Source organism: Nilaparvata lugens, chromosome 1 (genome assembly GCF_014356525.2).
Source record: "Nilaparvata lugens isolate BPH chromosome 1, ASM1435652v1, whole genome shotgun sequence".
Taxonomy (NCBI): Eukaryota; Metazoa; Arthropoda; class Insecta; order Hemiptera; family Delphacidae; genus Nilaparvata; species Nilaparvata lugens.
The window spans coordinates 49176756-49189920 of NC_052504.1; the positions used below are offsets into that span (position 1 = coordinate 49176756).

Here is a 13165-nt window from a genome sequence, read left to right on the forward strand (position 1 = left end):
ATGCATAAATACAAGGACAGTTCGTTGTTGAGAATCGTTGTGAGCTGTGACATTTGTAGGATTCGGCTCGCGAGTTGAGAGCTCCACCAATTGAATCTTACATTTCATTAAACGTGTAACTGTGACATAGAGCTTCTAGTGTACAAAACATTGAATATCCTCCGTTCCTGAGTGTAATACTCAAAGATATACTTCAGGAATTCAATACCTTAAAGTTGCACATAAATAAATCAACTGTATAGGTAATTTCAGAAATGTTATTTTCAAGAGCCATAAAAAATTGGCCTTAAAACTATTTATAATCCATAATCCGATTTATTGTAGTTGGAACTCCCCTGTCATTTCTTAGAAAGTGAATGGTTCTCTTTATTGTTTCTTCACATATTATTCGATGATCTTAATATTCTCATCTCTTATCTTCGGTACTGTTGTTTTAAAGAGAAGGGTGAACTTCAAGTACCGTAGAGAACGGCTTGATCTTGCTCATGAGTAGGGGAATATTTTCAACTTCAGTGTCAAGTTACAGCTGGCAATTAGAAGTTGTTCATTCCCCTACGTTTCACAAAGACGAAAACACTTTTCCAAAAAGATAGAGTTTTCCTTAGACTGAAAACAACCAGCCCCTTTCGCTACAGCATCACTAACTTTGCAGTTCGATAAATTTTCCGGTGCGCTTTTCGAGGAGAAATCAACTAGAACCAAGTGGAAGGGAGGAGTCTCTGATGAATTTAGTGTTACAGAGAGACATTGGGAAAGTGGGGAGATAGAGAGAGAGATAAAGAGAGACAGGAGATAAGGAGGTGCAGAAATAAAATACAGCGAGAATGGAAAATAGTAGCACAGTGATAAAATGCAAATTTGGAAACAACAAACTCGAAAACAGTAGAATGGGGGGAATGCAATGGGACCCACGCACTATTAAGCACAGAAGTAATCAAACATTGAAGGGGGTTCATTCGATGTGCCCCCCCTTAAAATTCCTCCACCAACAGTGACAAACACATGCACACATACGTCGAGTTGAATCGAGAACGCGACAAACGCAGAACTCTGAATTTAACAAATGACCAAACCGTCCCTTGCGGCGAAATGCTCCAAATTCACTGATGAATTTCATTGATGAAATGAGATTGATGCAGTGTTTTTCATGGTTTATAATTGAAAAATATTTTGCTACTCAAATAGATTAAAAAATCACTGGAAACTGATTCATGATACATTTTATTGATGAGATAGATTTGATTAGGTACTACAGTATTTGAATGGTTCCTTTTTTAACTCAGAATAAATAAGATAATCAGTTATTTTAGTTCTTCCATATTGGTTTTCACTAGGTTTTAGATTTTACGCCTAGTGTGATCGGAATTCGTATCAATTGTTATCAACTTTATGCAGAGTACACTCTGATTAGATCATTGTGGTCTTAATCTGATTAATTAAATGCCAAATTTGAATCGAGTCACACATATGCAATGTATGTTACGATTCATAGTAATTATTGATTATTTTTTTCAAACTTATTTTGATGTTGTGGGGTTGCTTTATTTTAAATGCCTCACACAGGTATAAAATCCTACACTGAACCCTCGGTGTTGTAATCTCAAATTTATGAGTATGTGTATGTATTCTACTGAACACCAGACTGAGAGATTCAATATAAGATTTAATTTAATAGTCCAAATCGCGGGAGGCACAAACTCCTGCACACCCTTGATCTGTTCAATGACTATATCTATGAGAATAATGTTCTTTGCAAGTATGCGTCGTAGTGTAGCAATAGACACCAGATTCAGAGACCTTAAATTATTACCTGTATTGTGGACAGTGCACAAAATCAAACAGGTCGAGCAAGGAACTTGGTGCATATAATTTGCGGAATTGCGCCACTAATAAATTTCGACGGTCTAGGCTAGGATTGATATACCAAATGCCGTTCGGAAGATACTTCGCGGACAGAATCTTTCCAAGTTTCAGGCTCTATTGTATGATTCTTTACGTTGTAACTGTTTCTGCTCTGTGGTAGGAACTTTTATTCCTAAGTCGATGAAGGGCACAGATAGAAGCTGAGATATTAGCAGGTAAGGGCAGAGAACGTATGATTTCGATCTGACCCCACTTAATATCTCCACTTAGATCTGTTCCTTGAACCAAATTTGGATCAATTATTTCAATGATCGTTTTTTGATCAGTGCTTAACAAGTATAAACGTGCCAAACACAAAATCTGAAGGGCTAAAGAAATAATCGAACTCAGGAAATAAAGTATTAAATTTGAAATATAATGAGCAGTAATAATAATTAATAAACAGTACAATTTCAAGATTTGATAACAGGTTTTGAATAATTTTTTGCTGACAGGCTTATCTGAATTAGTGCTATGATGCACGCTCTTTTACAAAGTTTAAAAACTCTTAAAGATAAATTATAATTCCAAATGATTTAACTAGAAAATATTACAATATGTGAAATTTAATCAGGGTCGTGGTTCAGGCAGATAAGGACAGTTAAACGACCACAAAACTTACAATCATAATTCAGTACACTTAAGCTATTTGCACTTTCGACGTGGCCATTAATGATTAGCGAAGAAAATTTTTCAGTAGTTTCTGTACTTTTCGAAGCGAAGGGTGGGGCCCCAAAAAATAAAAAGAAAACTCACGTGATCCTTCTTGGTATGGTAGTTTCTTTGGATTAATTTCGATTCGATGGTTCGTCCCAACTTCAATCTTCAGCACATGGGAGATTTTCTTTATAAATCAATTATTTCCTTCACTAATACAAAATGAATAATAAGATTTAGATTCATGGAAGTAATCAATTGATAAAATAATTTTACAAATATAACGAATAATATTGCCTCAGATATAGGCTAACATTTAAATTACATAAATTTAACAAATAAGTATCTCACTAGAAAAATGGTAACTTTTAGAACAAGGTCTTTACAGTGAAGGCGTTGAAAGGGAAGTAGTGTCTCTCTTCTTGAAAAACTCTTGCGGAGCAGTTCCGTCTTACTTAATTTGCATAGAATTTTGCTATTGGTGGAAATAGTATGACGTATACATCACGTCAGAGATGAGTAAGAGAATAGTTCTTGCTTTACAATAAATAAACTTAAATTATCTGCCTTTGTTAGTGATTGAATTCTCTTCATATTTCTCCTTATTCAACATACAATGTGTTACTGCATATGATAAGGCCTTTTCTAGTTGCTGATAACAAAAATAGAATATCATGTTTGAATATCATCCCTTTTTGGCAAAGACCTTAAATATGCATAGACTCACATGCAGCGCTAGTGTCGTACTTGGAATTGAAATCGGCCATTGAGGGGGCAACCTATAGGATTATTACATACCAATGCCTTAGTAATCTATAGTATTACAAATATATAGATATAATATTATCTCGTGCTAAAATACCCCCATGGCGGCCTTCAATTTCAAGTAAGAGCTATCATTGGGAAGGCATAGGCATTGTGGGTCTATATCTCTTTAAGGTCTTTGCTTTTTGGTGTAATTTTTCTGACCTATGATTGGCCTACAGAGATTTTTACATCAGTCCATGCGGTTGATTCTATAATGATTATTATATAATATTAATATTTCATACAAGAGATTCTTATTAAATTAATAAATAACAAAAAATTGTTATTATAATTCTTATCAATGATAATGCTTGTATCATGAACATGCTCGCTTTTATAATATCTAACATGTTGTAGCCTATATTTCCATTAATAAATTATTTTAACAATAATAAATATATTTTTATTTTGTAACTCTTATCCTTATTACAATAATTATTGGTTTTTAGAAGTAATTATATCATCGTTTTGAAACGTAAGTTCAGAAGTACAAATAATTCATTTTGACTAATTTCTTGACTGCTTTCAAAACAGCTGTTCACTAACATAAACAAAGTTATAACCTCTAAATTTGATGGTTGACTATAAACAATTTACAAATTATTCACAATAAATTATAATTTTCAATAAATAATTCTTCCAAAATATGCCGTATAGAACGGTGCTCTTATCTCAGTCACAGCTGTTGATAAGTATAATCTTCATTGCTATCAGGTAACAGTACATTTGATATTCTTCCTAGCCTCTGGCAATAATATATCTTCTATTACTTAGATTTATTTTATTTCATGGTCTCGATAATTTTAAGATGTCACAATGTATAGTTGGAAGCATGCAGCATCACACAGAGAAAAACGTTTATAGAAGCTTATCAACTCATCAATCTGTGAATGTATAAACCCATGAACCAATTATCCGTTTCTATTATTGAACAATTTCTGCTTATTAAGGTTTGTATTTTAAACAAACTATCCATTTATGAGGAGTTATGAGTACCATACCGAATGATAGCAAGCAGATATCGAAGGAACTCTTCAGCTGCCTCTAGCACTCAATATTACTTCAGTATACCTGTTTCCAAAAGGGATACCCCATTCCCTGTACTCATAAGAAATGCATTTCATGTCTCAGTTACGATCGAGCACTGAAACTCGAAGAAGAATATTTCAAGAAGTCCCAGAGTGAACCAGAATCAGATACACGGATGCCGTTTGTGGGAGAAACCCGTGAGAGCATCCCAACATCTTTCTAACTGTATCAACTCTGTTCTGGTGGAGTATAGATTCTATGATATCTTACATAGACTACATAGTAATGTGGTTGAAGTAAATTGGAAAAATGGGAAATTTTGTGGGAGAATGAGCAAAAAGGGAATGTATCTTATACATCGATTTTTATTTATTATTGGAAAATAAGATTAATTTCATAGATATTGATCGCGAGATCAACTATTTGATGGACATCCATTCCAGTGGTTATTTCAATGTAATCCGCGTCCAAGATATTGAGGTAATATACATCAAACATTAATCAAGAAACTTATTAAAAGTATAATAAAACTATGGTAGAAAGATAAGTTTAAAACTGATTGACTATGTTGTGTTTCTGGAATGATACATTCGATAATTTCAAACATACAGTCTCCTTGCAGCTTCCATACCACCATAAAATGTAGCAGGACTATTCTAGAGTGAATAATAACATTACCGAACATTATATTACTAACATACCTTTTTTTAAATTTGTACCTCTTTGAATGGATTCATTATTATTTGTTGTTTACACAAAATAACTATGATGATACCAATTTTATTCTTTTCTCAACAGTCTTTTTCGAAGAATCTGAAATTTCCTTCAGAAGAAAGACATTAATTGAAGTAATTATTTTTGTAGACGGTATTCGGCCCAGAAGTAAGTGGACAATTACAGCAGAGTGCAAGCAAATTAGAGCGGTATTCATTAAGCTGAAATTTTTCCAGCCAAGAGCTCTGAAGATGCTATCTTGCCGTTAATTAGCCGCATTTCTGGTCGAAGCGTGTCTGCTTTTTCGTTTTATCCGATTTTGATCCAAGTATTCAGTGAACGCATTAGAAGATGTGCTGGAGGATTCCAGTAACTGCTACCGTTTCACTCATCATAGTCCGTTCAGCGATAATCCGGATGCTCGGTTTTTTCGGATTAAGCAGTAGGAACAAGTTATAATTGTATTTTTTCTTCTTTTCTACTCAACTCCGAGAGGCTGTTCTCGAATTAGAATTTTATCTCATGGAACGTTGTCGTGGTAGTCGTTGGGAATAATTGGGTTGGAATTATTTTCCATTGGTAGCTTTTTCTGTTAGTAAGTGACCTTGGAATATGACTGAAGCAGTTGTTACTGCATTTCTGATTTGTTGTTCAACTGCTGATGATATTATAAAAATAAAGTATGATCCCCATTGTATCCCTGATTCAATCTGATTTAACAGAATAATAACGGTATTTGAACTTCAGATAAACATGGATGTATGGATTTGAACCAAGTCGATGATAGTAAGGAAATGACCAGTTCTCAAATCAAATCACAGCTGTTACATTTTTTAGATTGTTGTCATTATTCTAATTGATTATTCTCTAAACAATCGATTATTTTTTTGGTTGGTCTCCAATTTGAATCAGGTCATGGATTACATGAAATCATGAGAAAGAATAAGCGACTCATAATACCATATGATATTCCTTGATATACAATATCCTATTATATTAAGCGAGCAATTTCTGTATATGGTTATCTGATTATCTGGATATCTGGTTATGTATGTCCAACGGATCAAGAAAACGGCTCTAACGATTTTCACGAAATTTGGAACATAGTAGGTTTATAATATAAAAATTCGGTTGCACTAGGTCTCATCCCTGGGAAAACTTGCTGAAGGACATGAAAAGGATAATAATTATTCATCCTTGGAAAAACAGATGATAATTTCGTCGTCTGTCGATAACAGAAGATTTGACTGCCTGTGACCAAGAGAGACAGAATTATGTTCAGCTGTTCAACTATTTCCAATCAATCAGCATATTCACGAGAAATATTAATCTAGAAACTTCAATTGATTTGATCAAAATAATCTGATTTGTTGACATGACATGGTATACCATTATAAATAAGAGTATATCGTAATTTTCGAAGTTAATCATTATTTTATGTTTGTAAACAATTTAAATTAGAACTTCTCTGTTTTCATATGTTTGGACTGAAAATTGGACATGAATATGAGTGTATGGAACATAACCTAATTTTTGGAATATTTATACGGTAATGTATAAATCAAAATTCGGGGAAGAAACAGTTTTGGGCTGTGTCTGTTAGTCCTTCCCCAATAATTTAAAAGAATTGTGTTCTGTTTATCAATAAATAAATAATGAGCGAAGCTCGGTGCCCCTATATTTATACATTATAAGAGGAACATAACTTTTGAAAGAAAACGTAGAGATTTCATTTTCTTAATCTTAGAACTGAAGCAAGCAGAAGAAGTAGACGGACCCACACCAACTACTTATCTTCTTTTCTGAGACAAAAATCGTCTGGAACGATCGATGATATCGCTTAATTTGCGCCAGGATTTTCTCCTCACTACCCACAATAAATCATCTGAACCTCTTATCGTTACTGGTTTCTTTGGAGACTATATTTTGCGAGAAGGGTCTCGCAGACTCCCTTGATTACACGCCTGTTACTGACGGTTATTACTTCTAACGAATTGAGTGAGTTTGATGCGGCAACCATGATGCGGCAACCAAGCATCGTTCTGGATACAACGAATTCATCGGCAATCAACCAGGCCACTAGTGCGATTCATTTCAATCTGTCAGCATTGGTTGAATGGAGAGCATTGACGTTATTTTTATAAGGAAACTGACGACAGTTTTGAAGTAAATGCCACTATAGAAAGCAGCGAGGGGTCAGGAAGAGAGCCTCCCACTCCATTCGCCCCCCTCCCGGGGGGCAGTCCATATAAAACGACAGGTATTCTTATCTGCAAAGCGGAAATGCCGTTATCTCCAAAATTGAAGTTACCAAAGTTCATGCTCCGTTTCAGTCTGAATGTTCGTCGGTCGTTACGTTTGCCAAGCGTGAGATACAGATAATCATGCGTTTCCATAGTTTGGCCCACTGGAGGCTCCTCAATTTATGACTTCCGTCTGCACTTCCCATAACCTACCTTCCTGTACTTGTTGATATCACATTGCAGTTCTACTTCAATATTGATGGATTATAACACTCAAAGTTCAAAATAATTCCCAATGAGAATAGAAACAATTCACAGTAAGCTTGGGAACCTACATAACCAAATTATGATCTACATCTACACTTCAGATGCACCTTCCTGTGTTTTTCATGTATTATGAAGGCCTTCTAAGTTCTAATTCTTCAATTTTGATAGAATTACGCAAGCACAAGTGTAGAATCAACAAGTGTTTGGAGCTAGTATTATAAAAAAATTATGGGAGCTTTTTATGACCAAGTATAACTTCCGTTTGCACTTCCCATATCCTACCTTCCTGTAATTTTATCAATATAATTTTGGAGTTGTTCAATAAATTATGCTGTAATTCCAAAACAGTTGAAAATAAGGAATCAAGACGTGTTGAGAACTAGCCTTATTGTGTTAAAAAGGTCGTACAGTGAAACAATGAAGGAGAAAATATTGTTGTCAGTGACAGAAAAAGCCATTGACCTGTTGACCTATTTCGCTGTTCTACGTTTCGTTCAAAACATGAGGTAACGATGCGGTGTGGTATAGCATAAAGCATAGGCCTACATATACAGTAGGTTATAGAAAACACTTGGAAGTTGGAAAACTTGTTCCTGTCCTGTAAGCTACTTGAAACATAATATAAATGTTAGCGTTTGATCAAAGGCTTCGTCTATTTTTTTCTAATTATGCATATAAAAACTAAGTAACGGTAATAAGATGAGAAATTTTTATCATTAATGATATTTATGTTTTCAATTCATGTTTATACACAATTATAATTGATTATGTGTAATTGAGTCTCCAAAATCTCATAATCTACGCCTATTACAATAAATTAGTTGGTAATATTGCTATGAAGAAGCATTACTATTTATATATATTATTTTACTATTAAATTACTGAACTATTATTATATTATCAGTATCAGTGATCTTGCTCACAGTACTTTCATTATTCCGATTTTTAAATTTAAATTGAAGAAATTTATCTATGTAAAATGACAATGTTATACTGCTTATTTTCAAAGAAGTCCAAATTGAATTTTTCAAATAAATTGGTAAATAACGTCTCATACTGAATAATTCACTCAACCACTGTATAATGGAACTCAATACTGGTTTCATAACATCAAATGAGACTAATTACTGATTGAAATGATTTTCTTATCAGATAAATATAATATTCAATTTGATTCTAATGTAGCCTACTTATATTTCCCCTAACATCAATATCCTATAGTGTCGAACTGCTGTATTTGTAGGATGTTTGCAGAAAGACTTCCTAAACTAGTATAGCTATTTTTAGAAGTCTTCATAACCATAGCTTACAGTAGAAGTTCACCTGGAGGAAGTTGTTTGTGTTTAGATGGGATGGATCAGTGTTGGTGAGGAGAGGAGGGGACAGACACCTTTCCAGTTGAGGCAGGTTGAGGTCCAGGTGCACTGGTGGTTCCATAACAGCTGTTCTTCTGTTATTTTCCTGTTGAATATGGAACATCCGACCTTGTCCTTCTCCTTATCCCTTGTCCCAGTATTGTCCTTGAGTGTAGTCTACTTTGGAGCACGGTATGCTGCTCCTCCTGACTTGAATAATATTGATGTGCAGTAGTAACATGTAATTCACGCACACCTTCAGTGCCGAAGATCTTTGCCGATTCAGGATAGTTTCTAGATTTTCTTGAAAAATTTAAATTCGAACATAGTACTTCTATTAGTACTGTTAATATGTATCACTCATTATACTGTACAGTACTTAAATTATGCCAAAACCTATATTCAAGAATCAATGCTATTTGTAGCATTATTGCAAAACAGTAGAAAAATCCCATATCAGTTCAACTAATTGTTTGCATATCCCATATCAACAACATATTAAATGAAATGAAATTGTTCAATGCTGAATACTAAGTCATAATTTTTGGATCTTCTTCTTGGAAATCCAAAATCTCTTCTTGGAAATTGAAAACGTATACGTTGAACTTGATAGCCCGCATTGATTCAAGAGACATTGACCGAAATTCTTATCACAATTATTATTAGCACTCAATACGGCCTGAACATATTTCGATAATACTACTGAAACTATGGGTAAGGTTATCATCAAAGCGAATGAAGGTTAGCAAATTGCATGGAACTACTGTCAATTCTAATGGAGCATTCAGTCAAACTCTTGAAGTTTATATCGGAATCAAGGAAATGCAGTCATTCTTAATGAAAATATTACGTTGGATGTTCATAATCTGAATTAATTGGTTTCATAAATCATACCACATTTCAGAATCTCTTTATGAATTGATATGGGGATCCATGACAGTTCAGTGGCATACTTGTAAGGAAGATAGATAGTTTGAGTAAAATTATAAATTGAGTAAAATATTAGTTCATATCTGTGGGAATGAACGAACAACTTCCGTTGAATGCGGAATTTAAAAAAAAACATATTTCTCTAACATGCTGCAAACAGGTGAAAAATTAATATCTTTCAAGATAAAGTTCTCTTCATTTCCGGACTTCACTCATTAATAAATTATGTTCAACTTTGAAAAAATATTACAAAAATATCAATATTGATAGAGATTTATCCAGAAGTGAAATGTAAGAGGTTCAAGAAATGAGCATTTTCATTTTCTAGAATTACTACACGCGATGGAAAACGCGAAATTATTGTAACCAGAGCATAAACTCTACCCTGGTCTATTTTGTAGTGAACTTTCAACAATTCAGATGATTCATATAATATTATAGATTGATAAATGGTGGATATCGATTTCACAGGCAAATAGAACGTCAAATGATTCCTAAAAACCGTTCATAGAATTTGAGAGGAGGTTGAAGAAAACAATATTTTGTTTTTATAAGAAATCAACAAAATAATCACGTAAGAGATTATGAGTAGCCTAACCATTTGAACTTTGAACAAATATGACTAATGTCAACACAAAGCATCTTCCAAAGTTGTAGTAATATAAGTACGAGTACATAATTTCATAGGAGTTGTAGTTGATTTTCATTTTCACTGAGAATGAGAATTATCACAAATATATTCAGAGCTTATATACTAAACAATATCAAAATGATAATTTATAAAGCAACTAGCTATATTATAGCTAGCACAATTATTCAAAGTAAACTTTCTCATCAAATATTATGCATATTATGAATAAACTGAACAAATATACGTCTCATTTCAGTAAAAGTATTTCTGTTTCTCGGCGAAGAATACAAAATTCCTTGGAGTTATTGGATCGAGAACTGATAACAAAAATGAGTTAAGAAACGACTGACTCACTATCAGACGATACTACTTTTTAAGTATGTCATATATTGATTGTAATTGATAAGCATCGTGCTGAGTCATAGTTTAGCTAGTCCTATTGATAGGGCTGATCTATTATCGAACTGGATAGACAGTATTTGAGTTTCAATTCAGCAAGTGAGTAAGATATGGAATACATGACAATAACAATGATAAGGTATTCAGTTGGTTGTTAGATTAGACTGTACCGAATTTAGTTACACATTACAGTATATCGTTGTTAACTTTATCTAATCAATTTTGCTCAAGCAATAACACAAGTAATGGAAACTATGAGCAGAGCAGAGTTATTTATCACTTTTCAAATTTATTGGGAAAATTAATTTAATATGGAAGGGACATAAAAAATTAACAACGAAACTCGTGTAGTGGGCCTACCATGTACCACAGAGATACAATAAATTATTGTTTTATTGAAAATATCTGTCACTTTCAATTATGTAATACATTCAACAGAAAATAACTAGATATAGATAGCAAAGGAGAAAAATTTTGGAGGAGAAAATTTTTAAATTACAATGTTCAGATTTAAAGATGTATTATATCAGACAAAATTTGGAAAAGTTGAAGCAGAGAGTGGCATGCATAGAGTGGATGATGCACTTCAAGATTCCTATCCAACTCTGTACTCTCCAGATACCGAATGCATTCTATTCGATAATATCATAGAGAAAATAAAAGTAATATCTTGAATTTCTAACAATATTGTACGATTTTGCCTGGTACATGAAGCATGCCTTGTTATAAGAATGTTGCAACGTTATTGAATGAGAAGTGGCAAGTTGAAAGTGGAGTGGCACGAGTCAGTATCGGACGAAATGGGAATCCATCATTTTGAGATGAAAGTCCACCCATATTTCAAGATAAAAAATGTGATTTACATCCTACTCATTATTATTGTGTTGACAACACTCTCTGACCTACCACATCGATTATTTCACTATAATAGATTTAATTAACAGATTTCTCAACAAGACAGTGAAAACAAAAAATGTAGGCTTTCTGTATTACAAGTTTAAAAGTTCAATAAATTTCAAGCAATTATCATTTAAAGCTTCAATAAGAATTTAGTACCTTAGATTATAACAATTTTTTATTTCGACAGGAGACAAAAGTATTACAAGTTTAATACTATGTTATAAATAAGCTAATACACAATGTAAAACATTGATTATCACATAGAGCTATAACCCATAACCAATGACCAACTGAGCGTAATTATTGAAGATCCATATCATGAAAGTAGCTATTTTGGATATTGGTCAAAACGTTTCATATTGATTATATATACATTATTGCACATGGCTGTGGCTGTTTTTATTAGATTAGAATCAGCAATGAATTTGTGATTCCACCATATTACAGCTACAATGCGCTTTACCTGCAACTGGAGATAGCTTCCGCATAACACACCAACGAGACTTCCACTGAAAAAGAAGAAGTTAGTTTATTAAATGCAGTTCCTTGTTCACGAATTTTATAAAATATAATTTTGAGAAGCAACATTACCAGAAAACTATATTAATATTATTCTTAGGAAATTGTCAATGTCAATGATATTCAAGGATTGTTTGTGGTAGATTGTCATAATGAATTGTGATTCCGAGGGTCTTCTTCCTTTTCACTGGGGATTGAACAAAATTAATATCATGTCCAACTGTGGTACATAAATAGAATTACGCGATTCATGAGCATTCAATTCATTTTTCATCTATAACAAGGATATTATAATAAGGGACCAAGTGCGAATCAAAAAGCAGAAATGCATACTCGTGAATACAGAATAACTCGTGTATGTAATCGAAACATGATATCGACACTTCAAAATCAGAGAAAGATACTTTGAATATCTTTTTTGCTATTAAAAAGAACGACTAGCAGTCAGATTCTCCAATAAATAAATTCAACGAGTACTTTCGGCAAGTCCGCCATCTTCCTGGTTCTTTTTAATAGCAAAAAAGTGATTTAATAATAAGCAGTTTGTGATGGAAAACAACATTGAAGAAGATATTTTGCAGTTTGAGCAACCAAAAGTCATACAACAAAGCTTGGAAGTCAGTTCAAAGTAAATGAAGAGTCCGCCCGAATCTAGAGTCTATACGATATTTATTTTTTATTAATGTCTGGGGAGTGGCTGACCGCTACCGATAGCGTGTGTTGGCCACACTGAAGAATTCATTTATGACTTCCACCTGTCGACGCATCACTAGAAAGAGATAGAACATGGAGAGCCACTCCAACCAGATAAT

At 33.4% G+C, this 13165-nt stretch overlaps 1 protein-coding gene across 2 annotated transcripts in view; it reads right to left on the bottom strand.

Annotated features, from left to right (window-relative positions):
• The window catches only part of LOC111049377, a 308007-nt gene that overhangs the window by 146303 nt on the left and 148539 nt on the right, over positions 1-13165 (bottom strand). Inside the window, exon 2 of one of the 2 annotated variants that reach the window (XM_039435594.1) lies at positions 12298-12343. The exons of the other annotated variant lie outside the window; for it this stretch is intronic. Within the exon in view, the coding sequence (XP_039291528.1) occupies positions 12298-12343 (46 nt within the window). The remainder of the gene's footprint in view (positions 1-12297; positions 12344-13165) is intronic. 2 annotated transcript variants of the gene reach the window in all.